This window comes from Amphiprion ocellaris, chromosome 9 (genome assembly GCF_022539595.1).
Source record: "Amphiprion ocellaris isolate individual 3 ecotype Okinawa chromosome 9, ASM2253959v1, whole genome shotgun sequence".
Lineage (NCBI taxonomy): Eukaryota > Metazoa > Chordata > Actinopteri > Pomacentridae > Amphiprion > Amphiprion ocellaris.
Genome location: NC_072774.1, coordinates 2,780,038 through 2,807,982, shown reverse-complemented (window position 1 = coordinate 2,807,982; position 27,945 = coordinate 2,780,038). Strand labels below are relative to the sequence as shown.

At 39.2% G+C, this 27,945-nt stretch overlaps 2 protein-coding genes and 1 long non-coding RNA gene across 4 annotated transcripts; 1 reads left to right on the top strand and 2 right to left on the bottom strand.

The window, feature by feature from the left end:
• Positions 1 to 1,283: 1,283 nt before the first annotated feature.
• Positions 1,284 to 5,358, bottom strand: LOC129349661 (uncharacterized). The gene is made up of 2 exons (XR_008602744.1): positions 5,217 to 5,358; positions 1,284 to 3,820 (listed from the first exon to the last, which is right to left on the bottom strand). It is a non-coding gene; the product is annotated as an uncharacterized LOC129349661 (long non-coding RNA).
• LOC111586341 (lymphocyte activation gene 3 protein-like) lies at positions 3,513 to 10,281 on the top strand. 2 transcript variants are annotated; one of them, XM_023296024.3, is made up of 8 exons: positions 3,513 to 3,641; positions 3,724 to 3,841; positions 5,244 to 5,464; positions 6,357 to 6,590; positions 7,233 to 7,550; positions 7,655 to 7,897; positions 8,605 to 8,729; positions 9,889 to 10,281. In XM_023296024.3, exons 1-8 carry the CDS (start codon positions 3,587 to 3,589, stop codon positions 9,982 to 9,984), a joined length of 1,410 nt encoding a protein of 469 aa, XP_023151792.2. In that variant the 5' UTR covers positions 3,513 to 3,586; the 3' UTR covers positions 9,985 to 10,281. The 2 variants fall into 2 exon arrangements, with proteins under 2 accessions (XP_023151792.2, XP_023151793.1); XM_023296025.2 differs by lacking the exon at positions 6,357 to 6,590.
• A 363-nt stretch (positions 10,282 to 10,644) lies between these two features.
• Positions 10,645 to 27,927, bottom strand: plekhg6 (pleckstrin homology domain containing, family G (with RhoGef domain) member 6). Its single transcript, XM_023296023.3, is given in 16 exon segments — positions 10,645 to 11,015; positions 14,444 to 15,846; positions 16,096 to 16,211; positions 16,301 to 16,433; positions 16,623 to 16,742; positions 16,830 to 16,964; positions 17,389 to 17,538; positions 19,370 to 19,411; positions 19,413 to 19,481; positions 22,220 to 22,369; positions 22,698 to 22,748; positions 22,944 to 23,039; positions 23,769 to 23,906; positions 24,000 to 24,128; positions 25,132 to 25,330; positions 27,634 to 27,927. Coding segments are annotated over 16 exon segments (3,126 nt in total). The 5' UTR covers positions 27,654 to 27,927; the 3' UTR covers positions 10,645 to 10,840.
• Between the last annotated feature and the right edge of the window lie 18 nt (positions 27,928 to 27,945).

The window sequence follows — 27,945 nt, the reverse complement described above, 5'->3', positions numbered from 1 at the left end:
TTTAAATGTGTTTCATGTTCAGGTGGAGGAGATGAAACGATGAGGAAACTCTGTGAGAACAAACAACTCTGAGCTTTCAACCCCCGCGCTCCAGGAGAATCTGCATCTACCCATCAGAATTATCTCATCTATGTTCAAATAGCAGCCGAAAGTCGAAGATTTGATCATTTTTCTTCTGTTATATCCACAATATGTGGTTACAAAACTAAAGAAAGGAGAAAGAGATGAAAAAACAACAAAAACAAAAGATAAAATGACCCCAAAGAGACAAAACTGTCACAAGGAGATATATGGCCCTAAAGAGACAAAAAACAAGAAAAACAAAACACAAAATGACACAAAACAAGAAAAACAAAACACAAAATGACCCAAGAGACAAAAAACCCACCAAAAACAAAACACAAATTGACCCAAAAGAGGTGAAAAAACAAGAAAAACAAAACACAAATTGACCCTAAAGAGACAAAACTGTCACAAGGAGAAGCAAAATGACACAAAACAAGAAAAACTAAACACAAAATGGGCCCAAAATAACACAAAACAAGAAAAACAAAACACAAAATGACCTCAAAGAGACAAAACCGTCGCAAAGAGACACAAAATGACATGAAAGAAGAAAAACTAAACACAAAATGGCCCCAAAGAGACAAAAAACACCTGAAGCCCCCGAACAGCTTCTACTGCAGGGTTTAAATGTGTTTCATGTTCAGGTGGAGGAGATGAAACGATGAGGAAACTCTGTGAGAACAAACAGCTCTGAGCTTTCAACCCCCGCGCTCCAGGAGAATCTGCATCTACCCATCAGAATTATCTCATCTATGTTCAAATAGCAGCCGAAAGTCAAAAAATCTGATAACTTTTCTTCTGTTTTCACAGTTTGCAGCTGATAAATGCGTTCATGTTGCAGTTGTAGTTTTAAATCACAGAGTCGAGTGAAACCTGTAGAAGCCGTCAACAGTTAAATATCCACAATATGTGGAGACAAAACTACAGAAAGGAGGAAAAACTGCCCCCAAAGAGACAAAAAAAGCAACAAAAACAAAACACAGAATGAACCCAAAGAGACAAAACCGTCACAAGGAGACACAAAATGACACAAAACAAGACAAACAGAAAATGATCAGAAATAAACAAAACTGTCTCAAAATCACATAAAACAACCAAAATGAGACACAAAACAACAGAAACAGAAACTGTCATATGGATTCAAGAGTCTCCTCAAACACACTGAAAAAAATATCAAACACACAAAGAACGACACAGAACGAATAAAATAAACTGTGTGAAAATGAATACGTTTAATCTGCGTTTTAACTCAGTGGTACAGTGGCATGTTAATGGTCTGGAAAATCTACCGTGGGCTAAAAACTCTGAAAGTCTGAGTCATTTATCAGACTAATTATGTAAATATATGTAAAATCGATGAAATATTCATCAAGTTGAGCTCCTTGAATGTGAAGTTTTGCTGCTTTTCACTTAATTCTGAAAGTTTTACAGTTAAATTAACAACAAACAGACAAACTATGTAAAGGAAAAAAGCAGGTTTAAACTGTAAAATATTTATTCTCTTGATGATTTTTTTAATTAAATGAACACAGAATTATTAGTATCTAAATCTCAGATTTTAGATATAAAATACTTTATTTAGCAGGATTAAAGCGTTGGTTTTTTGTCTCTTTGGAGTCATTCTGTGTTTTGTTTTTCTTGTTTTATATATGATATGATATGATTTCTTTATTTTCGCATCATGCACAGAAGTGTGCCCAATCCTCATGGGTTTACAAGACACCAGTATGCTAGCATTGCAGTAATACATCCAAAACACACATTATTCTGCTGCTCAGTTCTCAAACTAAACATGTTGCCTGGCAAAGAAATTCTGCCATGAAAAGGTTCCCCTTCTAAACATAACTCTAGTTTTCATGGCCATCCAACCAAGAGAAATCAAAATAAACACAGGACATCCTACTGTAATGTACCTCCCTGATATCCTCATATAGAGAACAGTAAAACATAAAATAACACATCAAACAAAGTGTGCCGTTCTCTGGAGCAGCAATAAACCTCCCAGTCTCTAAAGCTAATGCTTCCTGAGTGTTGCCGTGCACTCAGGTTCCACACCGTATCTGTCCTTTATAAGACAATAAGTTTGTAATTTTGGTTTATACTAAATATCAACAGACCATTTTTCTCTAAGCCTAAGGAACATATTCCTCCTCATCACCTGAATATCACAGAATAACCTGTTATCACAAATAAATGATGAGTTGTTCAAATGAAATACAGATTTTTAGCTCATTAGCCCAGGGTTGACCGTTGGAGATGTCCCAATTAAATGTTTTTTTGTGATTCTCTGATTCTTTGGACATTTTTTTGTCATTTTTGTACATTTTCAAAAGCTATAAACTCAAGCAGGCTAACCCCGAGAGAGCTGAAATTTGTCCAGGATGTACACCAGTCATGGGTGATCAAAAGTTATCAAATTGCTCAGCAAAAATCTGAAGGCGTAGAAATCGTGACCAGCGGAATGTGGCCATTGTGGATGTTTCACCGTCAAACAGGAAGTGCTGTCTAACTACCCTCTACATGCTCCAATCTGCCTCAGACTTTACATTTGTGATCAGAATCCAGTCATAATCACATCCATAGGCCGAAATACACTCTCAGTTGCAGTGTCAGCTCGTGGACACACGTGGGAAAGCCGAGCCACAAGGATGCGAGGACCCAACCGACACTGCTTGCAGCTTTAATTAGACCCATACCCCTATAGCTAAGAGGCAGCTTGGGGTCATTTCTTGTATGCTTAGGAATAGGTTTTATAACAGGTTTCTGCCAGTGTGTAGGAAATGTGCCACTGTCAGGGCAAGACTGGAACAGTTCATGTAACACAGTGAATGATGTCCGCAACTTTAGAATTTCATAGGAAACTTCATCATCATTTATATTTGTGTTGATGTCTCTGTTACTGTAATAAAAATTCATCTCCTCTGTGGTCCACATTCATCTGTTTACAATAAATGACGCACAAAACAGCACCAACAACACAACGGTCCTCAATGAAATAAGAGCTCTAGAGCTTCATGGTGCTCTGCTCTCTGATTGGATGAAATATCTGTAATATTTAGGTTAATGAATGATGTTAATCTTCTAATGAGGTTTCTGTTTTCTGACGACAAGGAAACAGATCAACGAGAAAGGGGGAGATGATTCACCTTCATGAACATCCATCATAGCACCTCAGGCTAACCAGCTAACTAACCGGCAGCTGCTCGGTTTCACAGAAACCTGCAGAAGTTCTGCGAAGAGGAACCAGAACGGCTCGGAGAACATCAGAACTTCACGAAGGAACAACAACAGCTGCAGACCAAACGTGGAGATGTTTCAGAAGAAGAGTTTGACGCAGGAGGAAGCAGGTGAGAGAATCCGAGGGCGGAGGTGGGACTCCCTGCTAGCGTCTGACAGTTTCCAGTCACATGACGAGGAACCACCAGACGCCCACAGCTGCTCATAAAACCAGAAACACCACAGACGCTGCAGCAGAAGGAAGGAACTCACAGACGCTCAACGTTTCCACCAAAACAGAAGCATGAGGCTACCGGAGCTCCTCTGTGGGGGGATCTTCCTCTTCTTCTTCATCTCAGGTAACCTTCATCCTCACACCGAGGTGCACCGACCTTCAGGTTCTTATGAGTTTTCTGAGGAAACTTGATGTTTCTGCTGCAGATGTTCGCCCTGAGAAGGTGGAGGTTCTGGTCGCCGCCGGTTCTCAGGCGGTTCTTCCCTGTAAATGCCGCAGTTTGTCCTCAGATTCGGCCATCATCTGGAGTAAAGAACGTGGAGGGTAAGAAGTTAGAGGAGCTTCAAACCAGGCAGAAGGATTCACAGAAACATCTGGATTTGATCTTCTTTTAAAGTCCAGCTTCAGTCTAATAGTCTTTAAAACATGATGGAGCTTTAAAATCTAAAACACCATCTAAAGGCTGAGGAATTAATAAAACCGCAGACTTTAACGCGTTATCTGTCCAGAGTCTTACAGTATTTATGTACAGTGGATAAATTCAATTAAATAATTTCTAATAACATTTTATTTCCTGTACAGGGATTTATTTTGATTCAATATGCTGTTGTTTTGTTTCTCTCTTGAGAATGAGATCCCATGTCTCAATGAGATTACCTGTATAAATAAAGGTTAAAAAAAATTAAAAATTAAAAAAAAGTATATTTTAACTTCATTTCATATATAGTGGCTGAATTATATAAAATAAAATAAAATTTAGTTTAACCTAATTTAATTTAATATAATACATTTTAACTTCATTTCATGTACAGTGGCTTAATTATATAAAATAAAATTTTGTTTAATTTAATTAAATTTAATTGCTTGTATAGTATTTACTTTAATTTAATACATAATTGAAATTATTTAAGTTAATATATTTTAACTTCATTTCATATATAGTGGCTGAACTATATAAAATAAAATAAAAATTGATTTTGATTTAATTTGATTTTGTGTATTTTAACTTTATTTCATGTACAGTGGCTTAATTATATAAAATAACATTTAGTTTTATTTAATTTAATTTAGTTTAATTTAGTATATGTTAACTTCATTTCATGTACAGTGGCTTTATTATAGAAAGTAAAATTTTGTTTAATTTAGTATATTTTAACTTCATTTCATGCACAATGGCTGAATTATGTTAAATAAAATAAAATTTTGTTTGATTCAATTTAATTTTATTTAATTTAGTATATTTTAATTTCCTTTCATGTACAGTGGCCTAATTATATAAAATAAAATTTTGTTTAATTTAGTTAAATTGAACCTTGTAGTATTTAATTTTTTATATTTAAAATTAATTTCATGTAGAGTGGCTGAATTATCAAAAATTAAATATTAATTTAATTTTGTGTACAGCGGTTTGATTTAATTTAATAACATTTTTGATGAGGTCGCTTTGTTTTATTTTTATTTTATTTTACTTTATTTTTTCTATATACTGGCTTTATTTTATTAACTATATTTTACTTTATATATAGTGATTTTACTTAATTTAGTTTTACTTTTATACAGTGGCTTTATTTTATTTTCTATTGGCTTTATATTCTATAATTTTTTTCTTGTTTTAATAAATATTCTTACACGTACATTGTCGATGAGTCAGATGTATTGCTGTAGCGTTAACACCTCACCTGTCCTCACCTGTCCTCACCTGTCCTCACCTGTCCTGTCCCTGCAGCACCGTGTGGAGGAAGCAGCGCAGCGGTCTGCAGTACCGGGGCTCCAGCTGGGCCCAGAAGGGAACCCAGCGGGTCCAGTGTCCTCACCAGCAGTTTGAACGAGGAGACTTCAGCCTGCAGATTGACGCCGTGACCAAGGAGGACGGAGGAACCTACACCTGTATGGTGGACGTCGGACGCTGGGTCACTCAGAGTGTCGTCACACTCAGAGTTCTGACAGGTGAGAAGCTCTCAGTTGTTCAAACCGGCATCCATCTGCACATAGTTGAGGTAGTAAATAAGTTAGGTTTCACTTTTTAACACTTTATAACAGAGAAACCCACCGATGGGTTTGAAAGACGTGTTTTCTTTTTTAAAAAATCACCAAAATGACCCCATTTATCAGCCAAAAACTGTAAAAACAGAATAAGAACCAAAAGATTCTCAACTTTCAGCTGGTCTTTGAACGCACCATGTGCTATCTCTGGTTCCATCAGGAAAATTAACCAAATCTGAGCTTAAATGTGTCTTGTTTTTGTCATCTTGTGTCTCGTTTTTGTCATTTTCTGTCTCCTTTTTGTCGTTTTGTGTTTCGTTGTGTTTTTTATTGTGTCATTATTGTCGTTTTGTGTCTCGTTTTGTCATTTTGTGTCTCATTTTGTGTCTTATTTTGTCGTTTTGTGTCTCGTTTTTGTTATTTTGTGTCTCATTTTTGTCGTTCCGTGTCTCAGTTTTGTGTCTCGGTTTTGTCGTTTTGTGCCTCTTTTTGTCATTTTATGTCTCAGTTTTGTTGTTTTCTGTCTCATTTGTGTCGTTTTGTCTCTTTGTGACAGTTTTGTCTCTCTGTTGTCTCCTCATCCTGTAGATGTTTTTTTTTTTTTGTCTCCATGTTTCCAGACTTTTCCTCTGTAATTATTGGATAATGTTTAAATGAGACACTCAGAATGAAGTGATTTTGGTTTATTTTTCTGATGGGTGGTTCTAAACCTATCAGAAATGTGAAAATCTGATGATTCTTTCTGATGAATCGTGTCATTTTTGCTGATTAGATAACTGGTTCCTGCAGAAGATAACTGGATGATGAAGGATTTGGGTTAATTGTGAGGGTGTTGGTGATTCATCTCTGTCCTCAGTGTCAGTGTCTCCTTCGGTTCCTCTGTGGGGAAACAACGTCTCGCTCGGCTGTGACGTGAGTCCTCGGCCTGACGAAGCTTCTTTCAGGTGGAGGCTGAACGGCAGCCCGTACGTTCCTGGAACCTCCTCAGGCCTCGTGGTGAATGCCAGTCTGAGGCTGTCGGGGAACTGGAGCTGTGAGGTGACGTCTGGAGGCCGACGGGTCGAAGCTTCAGCGCCTCTGACCGTCAGAGGTGAGACTCTGAGCTGGAACCTGAGCCCAGCCTCGGGTTCTTCAGGTTCTAAGCCAGGGGTGTCCAACATGCGGCCCGCGGCCCAAAACTGGCCCTCTGGACGGTCCAATGCAGCCCTCAAAGTGCAGAAATTCCAGAGAAGACATTAACTGCAGATTGTAAATTTGTAAAACTATAAATTTAAAATCATTTCTGGACAAGTTGTTTTAATCATAAAGTAAAATATTTTATTGCTGATTGTTCTTTTGCTGCTTTGTGTGTCATTTTTGTAATATTTTGTCTCGTTTTTGTTGTTTTTTTTCTTTTCTTGTCTGATTGTTGTTGTTTTTATCGTGACTAAATGTTGTGTTCCTTTGTAGACACTCTGTGATCTGTAGGTTGTAATGTGTAAATGATAAACTGAGGCATATTATAGGTGAAATTGAATTTTTCTGAAGAAACTTCAGGTTGTTCATAATGTTTTGTACATTAAATGTGAACATTTGAAGAACATATTTTTTTGCACAAAAACAGAGGAAAAATCTGGAGTTTTATGGATTAAAATGCTGTAATTTAACTGGTCCGGCCCAGTTAAGATCAAACTGGGCTTGAACCGAAATGAATTTGACACCCCTGGGTTAAACACTTGTCTTCGTGCGACAGGAATCCTGCAGCCGTCCAGGGAGGATGCTCGTCTTTACGCTGCCGTCGGTTCTGCCGCTTCGCTGCCCTGCATCTTCTCTCCGGGCCTAAAGCCTTCAGAGTCTCTGTGGGAGAAACTGAAACCCACTTCTCTGTTCAGATCTGCAGTCGACCGACTTCCTGCTTCCTTCTCTTCCTCCTCGTCTCCGGCTCAGCTGCCCTGGGATAAATCCGCCCGTCTGGACCCGGTCGGGTTGGAGGATGAAGGCCGGTACCGGTGTTCTGGTACCGTGGAGGGACAGAGGCTGGCTCGGAACATGAAGCTCATCGTCGCTCAAAGTGCGTTTTATACAGATTCAGTTTGAGCAAAATCCACAAAATCATTTTCTAGAAATGAAATATTTTTACCATAAATCCTCTGAACTTCTGCTGTTTCCTCTCAGTCGTCCAGACGAAGGAAAAAGGTTCTGTGACGCTGAGCTGCCAGCTGAGCGACTCCAGCGACGTCACCAAGTACGACTGGGTCCAGACGACCTCCGACCCAAACGGCACCGAGTCGGTCCGATCCGTCCTGAAGGGGAAGACGGTCAGAATCAGCCCGGAGTCGGAGCAGAACCAGTGGACCTGCCGCTTCTACGGGAAACAAGGAGTTCTGGGAAACATAACGCACCAGGCTCAGCTGATAGGTGGGTTCTGGTTCTGTTCTGCAAAGAAGAACACAAGACTCACAAGAAGGCATGAAGATATAACTTTAGTTCAGCTACAGCAGATGTTAAGAAAATTAAATTCTACCTCCAGCTCAAAAAAGGAACAAAAAACAAGTTGGAAGGTGAAAAGATGGGAAGCAGATGTTTACTGAGGAGGAAGAACAAGAGAATTACCATAAATTACCATAAAAAGACACTAAACAACCACAAAAAGACACAAAGCAATCATAAAGAGACACTAAGCAATCACAAATAGACACAAAATCAACACAAAGACACAAAATTACCACTTTTATGGTCACTAAATGACCATAAAAAGACATAAAATATCACAAAAGACACAAAACAATCATAAAGAGATACTAACCAACCACAAAAAGACACAAAAAGACACTAAACAACCACAAAAAGACACAAAATTACGACAAAATGTCACTAAATTACCACAAAAGGACACAAAATTACCACAAAAAGACACTAAACCACCACAAAAAGACACAAAATTAGCATAAAAAGACATAAAATACCATAAAAAGATCCACAATTACCATAAAGTGATACTAAACAACCATAAAAAGACACAAATTGACCATAAAGAGACACCAAGAAGGACAAGAGACTAAACTAAAATACACTTTTATGAAGTGAGCTTTTCTCTGATGGTTTTTCTGCTGGTTCTCCTGCAGGAGGTCTGACTGGACCTGGTAAATCCTCGGTTCCGTCCCGGAACACGCCTACTGTGGTTGGACTCAGTCTGCTGCTCCTGGTTCTGCTGCTGGTTCTGGCTCAGATGTACAAAAACCACCAAAGGGTAAAAAACTTTTCATACTCGTAGCTTTTTAAAAACTATTATTTTCCTTTGAAGATCAAAAAATGATCGCATTTGTTTCCAGAAAATGTTTTCCATCAGTTTCAGTGGAAACTGAACAATGGCCTGAATTTATATAAGATCATTTCAGAACTGGAGGACATCTGGGCTTCAAAATGTTTGAAAAATAAACCTTCACTTTTACAGTTTTCTGCTCCACATTCATCAATAATAGGTATTGATTGGCTCAGCTTCCACATCAATGGTAGCATTTTTATTCCATGTTTTCTGTGTTGTTTGCTAACCCTACTCTAATCACAGTAACAGGGTTGCTAATCCATGCTAATGTGATCTTTTTCTCAGCAGTAGAAGCTAGATATTTAGCTGCTGTTACTGCTGACCAAGAGGACAAACTGACTGATGGAAAACAGTCCAAAGAATTAGTCTGATCCTGATAATATGAGGTAGAGGGAGACATTCAATCAAGCCTGACAATGTGATGAAAATATGAAAAATAGAAGAGAGGACATAGCTTTGCTCTACCCATTCTGTAGGAACACTGTTGGATGATGGAAACGACAAAAACAGGACATAAAATGATAAAAACAACACAGAAAATGACAGAAACAAGACATAAAACAACAAAAACAAGACAGAAAATGACAAAAACAAGACAGAAAATGACAAAAACAAGACAGAAAACGACAAAAACAAGACAGAAAATGACAAAACATCATCAACAGGAATGTTGTGGGACACGTTCCATGTATGATAATTATTATTTAAAATATTATGTTGATTAAAAAATGTTCCCACAATTACAAGAGACATCAATGAAAAAAACACACAAAAAAAGGAGATTTTAATTTGATTTTAACTGTTTAATTAGAGATTTAGTTTGGTCATCAGGGTGGAGGGACAAGAGGAAAATGTCATTTTAGGAGGAACTCCAGACTTATTTGGTATTTTAAAATATTTTCAAACATTCTTTTCTCCTAGTTTTTTTTAGATATGGTCTCAGGACAAGAACATTTACAACAACTGCATGTTTTAGGATTTGGATTATTTGAAGTTTGATAGGTGGGATGTAAAATGTCCTCAAGTTCTGGAATGATCCATGAATTAAATCCTGTTTCTTATCATGACCTTTGTGTTTCTGCAGAGGAAGAGGATCTTTCAGTATCCTGCTCTGGAGACGATGGTTCATAACATCTCTAATGAACGAGAGGAGAAGAACAGGAACCGAGCCAGGAAATAAAACCACATTAACCCTCGTGTCGTCCTGCAGGTCAAAATTGACCCGTTTTAAAGTTTGAAAATGTGGAGAAAAAAAATTTTCACAGTGAAACTTCTGATGTCCACATTTTCAACATTTTTGGGAAATGTTTGAACATTTTTTTGCTGGAAAAAAAGAAATGTTAAAAATGTTCTTAAAGAAAACAGAAGTTTTACTGATATATATGGAATCACTTTATATATTTTTAGGATTTTTTTAAGAAGATTTTTACTCATTTTTTTGAAAATATTTACAAGAATTTTCTTGCCATTTTTTTTTTTTTAAATAAAACTTTTAAGGGAAACTTTAAAGGAATTATTGAAATTTTCTTCCTGAAGGTTTTGCAAATTTTCAGAAATTTGGGGATTTTTTTTGCTGATGTTTGGATTTTTTTCAGACAAGGATTTTTGGTTTTTTTGGTGCCTGTAAATGAGGACAACAGGAGGGTTAAAGTTGATTTTCTATTATGTTGCAGCTTGTTGGGAGATTTAATTTTGCACAGTTTTGTAAATATTTCACAGCAGAAGATGTAGCAGCTGTTTCACCGTTTTAACCGAATAAAGATGTAAATATTTCAGCTGTAAATATTTGAACCATTTAATTGCATATTTACCAAATGTTTCTGAAATAAAGTGCTTTGAACAGAAATAAATCTGGTTTAATTTGTTATTTACAGTCTGAATCCCTCTGGGCTTCATCTCACATATAAATAAAACACACCGATTTAGAAAAACACTAAAAAAATACTGTACTATTTTACATTAATTACAGATTTATGTTCAGTTTGTTGTGTGGAAACTGCAGTCCATCAGCTAGTTTGAGTTTTAACTTCAGGTTTCTACACCTGACAACACTCTCCTTCCTCAAAAGGTTCCTCCAGGTTCCACAGCACCAGTGATCGGCTGATTTCCTCCAGAAGACCTTCGTGTCCGGGATGAAGATAAGCTATGACCTCGTCATCGTCGAAGCACCAGCCGGACCAGTCGACGTTCACACCGTCCGCAAACATCACGCTGGAACGCAGAGAGACGCAAACGTTACGGCAAACCGGCCAGTTTCAAGTAAAATTATGCAGAAATGGACGGTTTAATGACAACATTTGAATTACTGATGAATTAGTCACTTAAACACTGCAGATTGTAAATAAATAAAGTATCTGTCGATCACATTTGTTTTAATAATCCTAAACTTATCAAACGACTGTGATACTGTGATTCAGCAGACCATACCTCCATAGAGAGACACTAAACAACCACAAAAACACACAAAGTTACCACAAAAAGTCTAAATTACCATCAAAAGACACAAAACAATCATAAAGACTCACTAAACAACCACAAAAAGATGCAAAATTACCATAAAGAGACACTAAACAACCACAAAAACACACAACATTACCATAAAAGGTCACTAAATTACCATAAATCATAAAATGACAGTAAAATATCATGAAGGAAAACATTGATCGCAGTTTTATTTCTGTCTTTTTCTCCGAGTGAAACTGACTGTCCACTGGGGTGGATGTTCTTCATCTGTGGGTTTATTCTGTTATCAGGGCTCCATTTTACTGAAAAACACTCATATTCTGTTGGAATTATTACCTGAAAACATTTTGAAACTAAACTGTGAATTACTGAGCTCAGCAGACAGATTTCAGTAATAAACTGGGAGGTTTCTGCTCATATCCGTTAAACTTTTACCTGTCTGATTTCTGGTTTTTATCACTCACAGCCTGATTTATGCAGTATTTTGTTCACAAAAACTTAGAGAAATGGATTCTTGTCCGTTTTCTGATTTATGGAGCAATAAAAGAAATATTCAGAATCCCTTCTGTAAAAACAGTTTCAGGTTTTAGATTTCTGTGCTGTAAATTGAAGCAAATTAGTGCATTTCGAAGAAGATGAGAAATCAGTTGCATCTTTAATTTTCACTCATTCACTACAGAGTCACCATCAGAAACAATTACAGAAACAACCTGGACATCTGGAGGCAGTTTTTTAGAACTAATGCATGAAAATGTGAAACGTTCTCTGAGATAAAAAGCTGCATCTGTCGTGTCAATGAGGACGTTGTGGGTAGAAATGCTCTAATGTGAAGTTTCCATTCTCACAGAACAAAGTGAGCAGAAAAGTCATCTCAGTAGCAGCTTCAAATTCCACCGAACAAACAGAATCTCATTTCAATACCGAAGCTGTGACGGCTTAAATAGGTTTACAATCAAAGTAGTAAAACACTGAGAAAAGACTGCATATTGACTGTTATTTAAAGGGTTTAAAGTGAATAAATGAATCTTCAGTGTCGCCTGTCTGCAGCTGCTTAACCTTCATGTTGTCCTGTGAGTCAAATTGACTCGTTTTAAAGTTTGAAAATGTGGGAAAAAAATATATTTTCACAGTGAAACTTCTGATGTCCATATTTTCAACATTTTTGGGAAATTTCTGAACATTTTTTGGTGGAAAAAAAGAAATGTTAAAAATGTTTAAGAACATTCACAAAAAAATCAACCAAAATCCAGCGAAATTCGCTGGATTTTGGTTGATTTTTATGTGAATGTTCTTAAAGAAAATATTAGAAGTTTTACTGATATATATGGAATCATTTTAGATATTTTTAGGATTTTTTTTGGAAGATTTTTACTCATTTTTTGAAAATATTTACAAGAATTTTCTTGCCAAATTGGGGGATTTTTTTTTTTTTAAATAAAACTTTTAAGGAATTATTGGAATTTTCTTCCTGAAGGTTTTGAAAATTTTCAGAAATTTGGGGAATTTTTTTGCTGAGTTTTGGATTTTTTTTCAGACAAGGAAACAATATTTTTTTGGTGCCCGTAAATGAGGACAATAGGAGGGTTAAAGAAGTCATCCATGGTGCTGCTGAATATATTTCTGTTCATTAATCTCTAAAATGTAAATGAAGCTTAAATAAAACCAGTGTCTCTAAAGCTGAGCTCAGTAGAAAGTTTGATGCTGCAGATGTTTCTGTTTCCTCCTAATTATCTGGTTTTACTCAGCGGTGGAGATTCAGACTGATGGAGACTAACCAGAGAGGTTAACTAAGTTAATGATCAGTCAGATGTAAAGTTTAGAAATGAAACACCAGCTGCATGTTTTATCGGCTGGATCGCTGACGAAAACAACCACTTAAAAGTTTGGACATGTCTTCTCATTCAAAGTCTTTTCTGTATTTTTTTTTTTTACTACTTTCTACATTGGAGATTGTCAATGAATACATCAGAACTATGAAGCAACACATATGGAATTATTTAGCAAATAAACAGTTTTGCAATAACTCTAAACATGTTTTAGGTTTTAGATTCTTCAAAACAGCCACCCTTTGCTTTGATTACTACTTTGAGTGAAGCTCAAGTGAGGTAGTCACCTGGAATGGTTTTCACTTCACAGGTGTGTCTTGTCAAGGTTCATTTGTGGAATTTCTTGCCTTATTAACCCTCCTGTTGTCTTCATTTACAGGCACCAAAAAATATTTTTTCCTTGTCTGAAAAAAATCCAAAAATTCAGCAAAAAAATTCCCCAAATTTCTGAAAATTTGCAAAACCTTCAGGAAGAAAATTCCAATAATTCCTTTAAAGTTTCCCTTAAAAGTTTTATAATAATAATAATAATAATAATAATAATAATAATAATAATAATAATAATAATAATAATAATAATAATAATAATAATAATAATAATAATAATAATTTGGCAAGAAAATTCTTGTAAATATTTTCCAAAAACGAATAAAAATCTTCCAAAAAAATCCTAAAAATATCTAAAGTGATTACATATAATATACACAATTCTTTTTTCCACCAAAAACTGTTCAAAAATTTCCCAAAAATGCTGAAAATGTGGACATCAGAAGTTTCACAGCGAAAATCTATATTTTTTTCTCCACATTTTCAAACTTCAGAACGGGTTAATTTGACTCACAGGATGACACGAGGGTTAATGGGGTTGGGACCATCAGTTGTGTTGTGCAGAAGTCATTTTGGTCCACAGTTGACAGCTCTATCTGACAACTGTTAGAATCCATATTATGGCAAGAACCAATCAGCTAAGGAAAGAGAAATGACAGTTCATCATTACTTTAAGAACTGAAGGTCAGTCTGTCTGGAAAATTGGAAAAACTTTGAAGGAATCATCAAGGAACCATTTAGAAACTACCCAGGAACCTACAAGGAAGTCCATCATTACTTTAACACATGAAGGTCAGTCCATCAGGAACATTTCAAGAACTTTGAATGAATCCTCAAGGAACCATCTAGGAACTACCTAGAAACCTACTAGGAACCATCTAGGAACACTAGGAATCTACCTACCTTTCTACCTACCTACCTGTCTGGCTGTCTGTCCATCCGTCTACCTATCTATCTATCCATCCATCCATCCATTCATCCATCCATCCACTAGTCTACCAGTTACCAGGTTCCTCCACTGACCTGTTCCTCTTGTCGTCTTCGTCTCCGTCCACCAGCTGTTCCTTCCATCCTTTGCTGACGGTTAAAGCTCGGTGTCTCTGAAGCTCCACCTCCTGCCATTCAGTGTCTCGGTCTCCTTCGCTTGGTGGAGGAGAAGGTGTGGTGGAGAAGGAAGGTGATGGAGGATACCTGGACCTGGGATGGACCGTCTTGACATTCCTGTCCCTCTTTATTGCCCCCCGGTCCCTGTCCCTGGCTCTCTCCAGGAGGCCCTTCAGAGGTGAGGGCTGCTTGCTACAGTTGTATCCAGGAGTAGGTGTGTCCTCTGGATGCTGAGGAGCAAACAGGCTGCCAGAGGGCTGATGGAGTCCTCTTTCTATGATGATGTTGGGGATGGAGGCGCTTCTCTGGGTCTTCATTTTGGGCCTCTCGGTCTGGAGGTTCCGATCTGGCAGCTCCGGTTCAGAGTTGATGTGTAGATCTGCAGAGGTTCTGTCGGTCACGTTCCAGAACATCCCCTGCTTGGGCTTCAGGGAGCTCAGCTTCAGAACCCGATGTGTTTCTGAGCTGCTGGAGGGCAACGAGTTCCTCTTCATGCTCAGGTTAGACTCTGAGTCCGAGTTGGAGGACAGGTAGCTGTTGGAGGAGGTCCAGGTCTGTCTCTGGACGAACCGATTGGACATCCGAGCTGATGGACTGTGACTGGTGTTGACCAGCCTCTTCCTCCGTAACCCTGGAGACCGAAGGTTCTTGGAGAAGCTCCAGGCGTCTGGAGATGATTCCACATCTCCAGACTGAGGATTCATCTCCCTGGAAGCTGCTGGCTGGTGATGAAGCTGTGAAGTGTTTTCATCTGTTGGGTAGTCCACATCTGGAAGAGCTCCAACCATCAGCTGGTGTGTTGCAGTTGTGTTGTATTTCACTGGATGTGCAGCGGTTCTGTGGGTGAAATGGTTCAGGTTCGGTGCAGATTGGACTTGGTGGTTCCAGGTCACATTTGGCTGATTTGTTATCTGAGATTCGACCACTCTTGCTTCGTCCTCCTGTTGGTTCCTCAGCTCTCCTCTCACTCCCATCTCTATCCACTCACACCCTCTGAAGTCCTCCTGTCGAACCAAAATGCGGTTCTGTTCTTTTTTACGGAGACTGTTGCTGGACTGGGAGCGCCAGAACGGTGCTCCGGTGTCTTTAGAGGGAACCTCGTCTGGAGGTTCTGCCTCTTTGGACCCGTTTATTGACGGAGTTATCAGTTCATCAGTAAGCTTCTTCACAAACGTTCCTGATGGACGTCTGACAGGTTCTTCTTCTCCTTCTGTCTCCACATCGTCTATCTTCAGATCTGGAACTGCTTTGGACTCTGGTTGGTGTATTTTCAGATTCTCCAGCTTGTTGTTCTCCTTCTGCCTCAGGTTCCTTAGAGTTCCCTGAAGATGGAAGACAGAGATTAAAAAGCTTTCAATCACTTTGTAATTCTGTGATTCAGGTGAGAACCAATAAGAACTCTTCCAGATGTTTTTATCAGAGTTCCATTTATCAGAGTTCCACCACAGGAGGAACTTTGCAAAACTTATTTTTCCATCCAGAAGTTGCTGGGTTCTTCCAAACCAGACTGATACTGTTGTGATGTTGAAAGTGGAACCACACTAGAACCTTATCAAAGCGGTAGTTGGTACCTTGGCCTGGTGGATGGTGGAGACCCAGGTGGAGCAGCTCTCTGAGGTGCTGGAGACCAGGATGAGGACGTTCATGACACTCTGGAGCTCTCCAACCTCCACCAGAACAAAAGAATCTGACAGAACCAGAGGAACAGTTCAGTTAGTATCTGTCCAGACTGAATGGAAGTGTTCTCTAAGTGGTCTATAAGAAGGTTCTGCTCACAGCCGTCTTTCAGAGCGATGCAGTTGGTTCTGTCGAGGGCCACCGGAGGTCGGACCATCTTCAGACGTTCTCCTTTCTTCTGCACTTTGGTCAGTAGAAGAACATCAGAGAACAGTAGAGCCACGACCTCCAGCTGCACCAGCACCAGAGGAAACAACAAGTCAGACGTGATGTTCTACAGAGAATTAATGTTAATGTTCTACAGACTAACGTTCTTGAGTGTATAAATGTTAATTTTCTACAGACTAATGTTTCACAGAGAAAAAATGTTGATGTTCTGCAGACAGTAAACATGTTCTGCAGTACCAGCAGCTGTGCTCACCTTACTGTCCTTCCTGCCTCGGACCTTCAGGTTCTCCTCCAGCAGCAGCTTCCGGACCACGTCAGGTCCGGTTCCTCTGATCGGACAGGTGAGGTCGAACCTGCAGAGTTCTCTGACGTGCTGACAGCAGACAAAGAACACACACAATAACAACAAAGACACACACAATTACAACAGACACACACTGTAGACACACACTCGTGTTACCTTGTCGATCTCCTCGCTGATTCCTTCCACCTCGTAGCCCTCGACCCTCTGAGCTGAGATGGACAGAGCAAGTTCCTCATCCTTCAGCCGGAGGTAGTCGTTGATGCTCTCCAGGAAGCTGTTCACACTGGTCAGCTGCAGGAGACAATGAATCAGAATCAGACACTATAAAACTGTTCACATTGGTCAGCTGCAGGAGACAATGAATCAGAATCAGACACTATAAAACTGTTCACACTAGACAGCTGCAGGAGACAATGAATCAGAATCAGACACTATAAAACTGTTCACACTAGACAGCTGCAGGAGACAATGAATCAGAATCAGACACTATAAAACTGTTCACACTGGTCAGCTGCAGGAAACAATGAATCAGACACTGTAAAACTGTTCACATTGGTCAGCTGCAGGGAACAATGAATCAGACACTGTAAAACTGTTCACATTGGTCAGCTGCAGGGAACAATGAATCAGAATCAGACACTATAAAACTGTTCACACTAGACAGCTGCAGGGGACCCTGAATCAGACCCTGTGTGTGTGATGATGATGCCCTCACCATGCCTCGGACTGCGTCCTGTATGTGGGGGTCCTGGCTGTTCTTCAGCACGGCCATCAGCAGCAGCGGGTACTTGGTGATCCTCTGGTGGGGTTTAGCCTGCATGTCCCCGAGTCGCATCCGCTCACACTGGGAGTGAGTCTCCACCCACTGACACACACACACACACACACACACACACACACACACACACACACACACACACACACACACACACACACACACACACACACACACACACACACAACAGACACACGCACGTACACACACACGCACGCACACACGCACGTTATTAAATTTTGTTCTATTTTTTAACAGACAAATGACTGAAATCTTTCAAGCTCTGGATTTAAAGCGGCTGGAAGTGTTCGGTATCCATGGAGACATGTCAGGTGATCGGTAACCATGGAGACATGTCAGGTGTTCGGTAACCATGGAGACGTGTCAGGTGTTGACTACAGACTTTAACATCGGCGTTTCTGCTCGGTGCTTTTACAAACAGTCCTGTCTGCTGTTTGTCGGCGAGCCCAGAGCTTTGACGAATAAAAACAGAAGTGACGAAAGAGGAACTAAAACTAACACAACAGCACAGAGTGTTTGTTTGTGTGACCCTGGAACTCCCACCAGGTATCACTTCCTGCTAGCCCAACAGACACACAATCACTACAAAGACATGCAACATAAAGACTTGCGGAAACACTGCAGAGACGCACAACTAACGAGAAAGACCTGCAGAAAGACAACAAAGACACACAAAATGACTGCAAAGGCATGCAAAAAAGCAACTCCAAACACACACAAATCCTCAAATATGTACAAAACAACAACAAAGACACACAAAAAAACTGCAAATCTACAAAAACCAACTACGAATACACACAAAACAAATACAAATATGCACAAAACAGCTACAAAGATATGCAACAAAACAAATACAAATGCACACAAAACTAGAAATATGAACAAAACAACAACAAAGACACACAAAACAACTACAACAGTTTGCAAAAACACTATTGAGACACACAATTAAATAGAACGACATGCACAAAGACACACTAAACAACTACAAATGTGCACAAACCACCTATGAATACACACTAAACAACTACAAATCTACACAAACCAGCTATGAATACACACTAAACAACTACAAAGACACACAAAACAACTACAGATATGCAAGACATGCAAAAAACTACAAATCTGCACAAACCAACTACAAATACACACCAAGCAACTACAAAGACATACAAAAAGACACACAAATAAACAGCAGGCACACAAAAAACTAGAACTACGAAATACACACTAAGCAACTACAAAGACATGCAAAAAGACACAAAACAACAACAGACACACAAAAACTACAAATCTACACAAATCGACTACGAATACATACCAAACAACTACAAAGACATGCAAAAAGACACACAAAACAACAAAAAAGGCTTGCAAAAACACGATACAGACACAATCAAATAGAAGGACATGCACAAAGATGCATACAACTGCAGATGTGCACAAACCAGCTACGAATACACACTAAACAACTACAGAGACATGCAAAAAGACACACAAAACAGCTAACAAAGACACAAAACAAGAACAACATGATTGATAAGAACCTTCCTGCTGTTAATTGTCCAGTCTGAGTGTGTAACTGTTACACTATGAAACCTGGTTAACACACAAAGGCAACACAACTCTGTTCACTGTGTTGCGTTGTGTTGTGTTTGTGTGTTAAAACAACACAACTGTTCACTGTGCTTGGGTCCAGACTCTCCTGAGTTCTGCTCAGCCTCAGCTTCAGCTTTTCCCAGAAGCGTTCTGCTTTCGGTTCTGAATCATCTGCTGCAGACGTCGGTGAATGTTTGGTTTCACCCACAGACTCATGAAAACACTCAAACCGCTGCATTCCACTCAGCTGCTAACTGGGTCACAGAGCTCTACGCTCTGATTGGCTGCTGCTGCTGCTCACCTGGACGTAGGTGAGGAAGTGGGCGTTGCTCTCGGTCTGCCGGCCGGCTGAATTCCAGGTTGTTCTCTTCCTCCCAGCAGTAGAGCTGATAGGACGAGAAGCGCTCGTGGAACTGAGAACAAACAGAAGCGGAAGGATTAAAGAGGAACACGAAGGAAAGTTTACTTTAGTTCTGATTAAACTAAACGTTCCTCCAGTTAATCCTCCTGTTAGGGTCGTTTCTCAGGAACAGCAATGATGTCCCTGGGTCATGTTTAATTATCCAAAAATGGTAGAAAGCCAAAAAAAAAAATCCCAGTAAGGACGATGTATATTTCATTGTTAACTCAATTTTAATCAATATTTAGTGCGGTGGTGTTCTTTAGCTCTCACAGGTCAGGGTTCAGTGAAGATAATTCACTCATTTTTCATAAAAGATGCATGTTAAAACTTTTTTTTAATGTACACTACCAGTCAAAAGTTTGGACACGCCCTCTCATTCAATGGTTTTTCTCTATTTTTACTACTTTCTACATCGCAGATTCTCACTGAAGGCATCAAAACTATGAATGAACACATATGGAATTATGTAGTAAACAAAAAAGTGTGAAATAACTATTTTAGATTCTTTCAAGGAAAGGAAGACCAAGAGTCACCTCTGCTGCTGCGGATAACTGGTTACTGGATACTGGTTTAATTGATTCCAAGAAGGCATTCAATTCAATTAACACAAACAAAATGTTCCAGATTCTACTAACTCTATTGTTGAAGCAATAAAAGTTATGCATGTCCACACTTCTGTAGTCAAGACTCCTGAGGGCAACGCAGACACCGGAATACTTCAAGGAAACCCTCGAGCGCCTTTCATCTTCATCATCGGCTTGGACTATGCACTGAGGAATGCAACAGTGCCCTCCGATGGTCTGACTCTAAATCGTTGTCAAAGCAGAAGATGCCTTGAAGAAGTCCTCCCAGAACTTGCATTTGCAGATGATGTTGCCCTCCTGGAAACTCAGTGAAGCAGAAGACGGGTAGATCGAGAAACAAGACAGATTGGACTCTTCCTGAATGCTGGAAAGACGAAGTTCATGCACCTCAACCCAACATCTGAGGAGACATTGCATGCACTACATGGGTCAGAAACTGAAATAGTTGATGATTTCCTGTATGTTGGAGGCAACACCAACACGGCACATGATATAGAAACAACAATTGGTAAAGCTTGGGGAGCATTGCACTCTCTGTCAACAATATGGATATCTACAATTAAAACGACACCAAAATGAGAGTATTCAAGACGTCAATAGAATCCATCTTGCTCTATGGATCCGACTCCTGGTCATTAATGAAGACACTCTCAAAAAGAATTGATGGGACCATTCCACCAGATACCAGAATGTTTCAGATGGTACAAAACTTCTCCTGGAAATCACACCTCACCAACAAGTCGCTGTATGGCCCACATCCAGCCTTGTCAAGCATCATCAGGCAAAATAGACTAGTCCTGGATGGACATGTGGTGAGACACAATGAAGCTGCTGGTCGTTGTTATGGAAACCAGATGCTATCAGAAGGGCTGGCAGGCCTAGCAAAACATTAAGGAAGGTGATAGAAGAAGACACTGGTCTGGAAGGCAAAGAACTTTTGACTAATTCCGTCGGATGCAATTGACTTGACTTGAATTCAGTCAGTCAGTCCACTATTGAATTATCTCCAACTACTTTGATAAATGATTAATCAGTTTGATTAATGCTGTAATAAAAACAGTCTAAATTCTGTGATTGCAGCTTCTTCAATGTGACTATTTTCTGCTTTCGATGACAGTAAACTGAAGATCTTTGGACTAAACAAGACATTTCATCCACATTTTTCTCCTTTTTCTGACCAAACAGCCCGACTGTTCTGATTTTTTTGTGTTATTTTTGTGCGAGTCAACATCTTCTAGATGCACAAGTAGATTTTTGAAAACGTTAACCTGCTATGTAGCGTGTGAATGCAGCCGTCAGATAAATGCGGTGCAACAACACCTCATATTTAGCAATGATTTTCTGCTGAAATGTAGGAAATAAAATCGCCTCCACACATTCTGGACGTATCTGAGTAAATAAATTCACACCTCCAAAACAAACAGGTTCAGGAAGCCACAGAGCCGAGAGTAATCAGTTACTGTCAGAGTAGGTATTAGAGTAATCAGTTACTGTCAGAGTAGGTATTAGAGTAATCAGTTACTGTCAGAGTAGGTATTAGAGTAATCAGTTACTGTCAGAGTAGGTATTACAGTACTCAGGTAGTGTCAGAGTCGGTATTAGAGTAATCAGTTACTGTCAGAGTAGGTATTAGAGTAATCAGTTACTGTCAGAGTAGGTATTAGAGTACTCAGTTACTGTCAGAGTAGGTATTAGAGTAATCAGTTACTGTCAGAGTAGGTATTACAGTACTCAGTTAGTGTCAGAGTCGGTATTAGAGTAATCAGTTACTGTCAGAGTAGGTATTAGAGTAATCAGTTACTGTCAGAGTAGGTATTAGAGTAATCAGTTACTGTCAGAGTAGGTATTACAGTACTCAGTTAGTGTCAGAGTCGGTATTAGAGTAATCAGTTACTGTCAGAGTAGGTATTAGAGTAATCAGTTACTGTCAGAGTAGGTGTTAGAGTACTCAGTTACTGTCAGAGTAGGTATTAGAGTAATCAGTTACTGTCAGAGTAGGTGTTAGAGTAATCAGTTACTGTCAGAGTAGGTATTAGAGTACTCAGTTACTGTCAGAGTAGGTATTAGAGTACTCAGTTACTGTCAGAGTAGGTATTGCAGTACTCGGTTAGTGTCAGAGTCAGTATTAGAGTACTCAGTTACAGTGAGTAATCAGTAATCCCACCTGCAGGCAGCCGGCCTCCAGCCTCAGCGGGTCAAAGGGTTCTCCGGACCTCCGGACCTCCTGCAGCATCGGGAAGATGATCTGCTGCCAGAACAGCTGATGAGCTTTGATGATGGAGGGCAGGTTGGAGAACAGCAGCTGGGGGCTCACCTGAGAACCAGCAGAACCAGCAGAACCAACAGTTAGACAGAACTATCAGAACCAGCAGAACCAGCAGTTAGACAAAACTATCAGAACCAGCAGAACCAGCAGTTAGACAGAACTATCAGAACCAGCAGAACCAGCAGTTAGACAGAACCAAGACAGCAAAGAAAACAAACAGAACAAACAGTCAGACAGAACCATCAGAACCAGCAGAACCAACAGAACAAACAGAACGTGAGTTTCTCCATCCTGCCGTGCTGAGTGGATCAGAGGAATCATCAGAACCAACAGTCAAACAGAACCAGCAGAACCAACAGCAGAACTTCAGACTGACCTCCAGGAGGAACCCTTTGAGCTGCAGGTTCTCCAGAGCAGCAATGACCAGCTGAGGGAGGAACACAGACTGTCAGAACCGCTAGAACAATATAATATAACATAATAATACAGAAATAACATGATTTAATAATAATAAGTAGAGGTAGAAGCCTGACGTCTCTGATGATGAGCAGCTGGAATAACATCCCATAATAATACAGTAATAACATGATTTAATAATAATAAGTAGAGGTAGAAGCCTGACGTCTCTGATGATGAGCAGCTTGTTGATGTAGCTCAGCTCAGTGTGGATCAGTTCCCACAGCGCCTCCTGCTGGTGTCTCTGCATCCTGGACATGGTCTGAGGAGGAACACGTTATTTAAAGAAATGTTTGAAATGTGCAGATATTTTACAGTAAAACATGACGAGATCATTCTGTCATTTACAAATCCTTCAAAAAACGTCCAATCATTCCTAAAAAAAGGTATTCGCATTTTAGCAGGTTGTCGTTTTGCACTATAATAATATAATACAATAATATGCACTATTGTGTGCATGTTATTTTCTCGATGTATAAATTTCAATTCTTTTTCTATAGTTATTTTATTATTTTCTTTTTCTTATTCCTAGGACCTGGAATCCTCTTGTCCAACACATTTCCACATACGTTAAACTCTGGAACAAACTGCAGATATCTGACTGTTTACATCTTTATTTGACATTTATTAATTTAATTTATCTGCACATTCTTCAGCCCAGTTGATCCAAACAGTATTTAATTTTGACTTTTGGCTACAGCTGAATCCTGGTTCTGTTTAGGAGCTCAGAATTCTTTGTCTTTTGTTTATTTTCTGTTTAGATATAAAAGATTTAGATGAAAAGTGTCAATTTTAAACTTAATTCTGGTTAACTATCCTGATGGAAACTGTTGAAATCCAGTGATTCTGTTTGTTTTGACTGATAAATGATGTAATCCTGGCAGTTTGTTGAAGATAGAAAATCTATAAAAACCCGTCGCGGTTCAGAAGGTTGATCTTTTTTGACAAATATGAAGCTGGAATAAATAAGAAAATCAGTGTGAGGCCGTACAGCATGAGACCGGACTAGGTCAGTCCAGTTGTTCTCCAGAGAGGTTCCTCGGTTCTCCTCCTGCCACGTCCACCTCAGGCTGACAGGAACAGCGAAGGCCTCCAGCTCCTGCTTCAACACGTCCAGCTGCCCTCGATCCTGAGCAGGAGACAGATGTGTGGTCACATGTCGAGCTCGAAACTGGGAGGATTCAACCTCAACAAGCCTGGATGTGTCTGATGACCTCACTACCTCAGACGGCTTCTCATTGGCTCCCTGGCTGAACAGAACCTGCCTCAGCGCCGCTCTGGGTTTGGTTCCTGCTGAAGATCCTTTACTCACCGAGGTGAAGTCCCTCACCACCTTCTGCTTGGTTCTCCGCTGAGAACAAGAACACACAGTCAGATATCACAGAGAAATACATTAATCCAGAATATTAATCCAGAATAATAATCCAGAAAAATAAACCGAATAATAATGCATAATAATAAACCAGAACAAAAATCCAGACTAATAATATAGAATAAAAATCCAGAATAATAAAACCAGAATAATATTCCAGAATAATAAACTAGAAAAATAAACCTTAGCAATAAACCAGGATAATAAACTACAAAAATAACACAGGACAATAATCCAGAATGGTAATCGTTCTTGGTACTCTGCTGAGTAAAAGAAAACAGTCAGACCTTACAGAGAAATAGATTAATTCAAAATAATAAACCAGAATAATAATCCAAGAAAATAATCCAGAATTATAATCCAGAATAATAAACCAGAGTAATAATCCAGAATAATAATCCAGAAAAAAATGAATAATTAACCAGAATCATAATCCAAAAAAATTATCTAGAATAATAAACCAGAATAATAATCCAAGATAAAATTCGAGATTTATAATAAAGAATAATAAACCAGGATAATAAACCAGAGTAATAATCCAAAATAATAATCTAGAATAATAATCCAGAATAATGAATGAAATCATCACCAATAAACTATATTTTGTCAAGCAGTTGGAAAATTCTGAATAATGCATCATGTTTTTGAGTTACAAAACATATGATTGTCATATGTTTTGTAAAAATAACTGATCTAGTAAAAGTACCTGACTGTAGTCCAGTACCTGTACCTGACCTTACTCTAGTAAAAGTACCTGACTATATTCTAGTACCTGTACTTGACTGTACTCCAGTAAAAGTAACTGTACTCCAGTAAAAGTACCTGTACTCTAGTAAAAGTACCCGTACTCCGGTAAAAGTACCTGTACTCCAGTAAAAGTACCTGTACTCCAGTAAAAGTACCTGTACTCTAGTAAAAGTACCCGTACTCCAGTAAAAGTACCTGTACTCTAGTAAAAGTACCCGTTCCTCCTGTAACTCACCTGGTATCCCAGCGTGTGGAACTTGAGTCGGTCTACTGACCCCCGGTGGTTCTGGTTGGGTTCTGCGGCTATGGTTCCGTTTACAGCGTCCGTCTCTCTGGACTCAGCGTCCTTCGGTCTGTCTGCATCCAGCAGGTCTCTGAGCTCGTCCATCAGAACCTCGTGTCCTGATCCAGAGTTCAGAGCCTTTAAAGAAGAGCTGCAGACAAACGGTCGATTATTACAGCAGCTAAACGTTTTGACTCAGTGGGTCCACACAGTTCTGGTTCTGATCCTTAATGATAGAAAATAAAACCTCGTCTGAGAGTCACAGTTTGTTGGTCTGTTGTTAGAAATCATTTTCCTGTTTGATCTAAACTTTAAAGTTTGTTTTTACAGACAGCAGTGAAGCTGCACAGATAGATTTACAGTCAGAGCTCAAAGCAGGTTGGAGATCATCGCTGTGATGAAAACACTAAACTTACCGAGGAAACACACAACAGACACACAACAAACAGACACACAACAGGCAGCAAAATCGAGACACAAAACGACATAAACGAGACACAAAATGACATGAGATACAAACGAGATAAACAAGACACAAATCATCAAAATTGAGACACAAACTGAAAAAAACGAGACACAAGCCTATAGACGAAGTATATAGAGACAAAAACACTACAAAGAGACACGTAATGAAATATAAGAGACAATAAAAGGACTAAAGCGTCTTGGCAAGTTTATAGAAGCTGTAAATATGTCAGCGGTTAAATATCTTCAGTATGTGGAGACGACGTTTATTCCCGTAGGGGAACCAGAACGTTAAATCCAGGTTCTCTGTGAAATAAACAATCAGTAATAAATGTTTATTTTCTCTGGTTTCCATCGTTCTAACTGACAGAAGATATCTCTGAGTTCTCTCCTTCCTCATGTTGTTCTGGTTCCAAAGAGCTGCAGGACTTTAGATTGAAAATGAACCACAGTGAAGAAAAATGATAAAATCTGCTCAGAGTTAAAAGTTGATAGATATTTAAAACCTTTTCCAAAAAGAAAATGTACGTCCAATTAAATAATTAAATAATATCAAACCAGCAGAAGACGAAAACAAACTTAAACAATGTAGAATTTCACTCTAACTGGAGGCTCGCACAGCAGACAAACCACGTTTAGCTGTCACAAAAAAGAGACATAACACAAATGAGACACAAAGTGACAAAAACTAGACACAAAATGACATAAACGAGACACAAAACGAGGTGAACGAGGCACAAAACGACAAAGCCGAGACACAAAATGACAAAAACCAGATACAAAATGACAAAAACTAGACACAAAATGAGAAAACTGAGACACAAATGACAAAACAGAGACACAAAATGTCAAAACGAGACACAAAATAACAAAACTGAGACACAAAATGTCAAAAACGAGACACCAAATGACTAAAACTAGACACAAAATGAGATAAATGAGACACAAAACGTCAAAACTGAGACATAAAAATCACAAAAATGAGACACAAAACTGCAAAAAACGAGACATAAAATGACATAAACAAGACACAAAATTAGATAAACAAGGCGCAAAACTTTAAAAACAAGACAAAAATTTGTCCCAAAACTCCAAAAACGTGGCACAAATCATCAAAAATGAGACACAAAACGCCAAAAGTGAAACATTAAACAACAAAACCAAGACACAAAATGACAGACTAGACAAAATGATATAAAAAAGACACAAAATGGGATAAACGAGACACGTTAAAAACTAGATTAAAAAACGACAACACTGAGACATAAATGACATGAACAGGACACAAAACTACCAAACACTAGACACAAAATGACAAAACTGAGACACAAAACGAGATAAACAAGGCACAAAACGTTAAAAACAAGACAAAAACTAGAAAAATTTGTCACAAAACCAAGAAAAAAAATGACAAAAATGAGACACAAAATGATATAAACAAGACACAAAACGGAGATGACAGGAGACTCTGAGAATCAAAGCTGCTGGATGAATCACATAAGTGCATCATGGCTCAGAAACAGTGAACAGAGGAGCAGGTTGTTGGAGATACATTCAGCATGGTGAAACTAAAGGTTCTGTGTCGATGGTCTAGATAGAAAGCAGCTGCAGCCTCCTGGACTGAACAGAACCAGCAGTCTGACAGCTGCTGCTAGCTCACCTGTGCAGGTGAGTCACTCCAGGACTCACTTGGCGGAGCTCAGCAGCTGCATCACGTCCTGCTGCAGCTTCAGGTTTCAGACAAGAATTTCTCTCTGTGTTTAACCGTCTACTAACAGAACTAACTCATGTCTGAGACGCAGACTGACAGCTCCACTAATCTGTCATCAAAGACTGACGACAGCAGCGACTCGTCAACAGTTTGACCTCAAGTCTGCTCACCTGAGGCCCACAGACACACCTGGAAGATCACCTGAGGAGATCCAAACCCTGTACAGATCAACAGGAGCGGAACCAGAGCAGGAGAAGCTTCAGTTTTAAAGCGGTTACCTGGGCTTGGCTGGATCCATGTTGTTCAAACAGTCATCTTTGGTTTCTGTTAGCTTTCTCCTCCTCTTTCAGCCGCCGCCGGCCCTCCCTCTGCTTTCACCGCTGCAACCTGCCCGACGGGAACAACTGGATTCTGTGGCCAACAAATCTGAGCACAGACTGGTTAATGTGTGCAGAGAAAAGCGTTTATCGGAGGAGGAGGGGCTGTATCGTCGTCGATCGGGCTCATTGATCGCCTCTTACATAGGAGAATAAAGGCAACAGGATCTTTAAATCAGCTGGTGGAGGTTCAGCAAACACGCTTATCAGGAG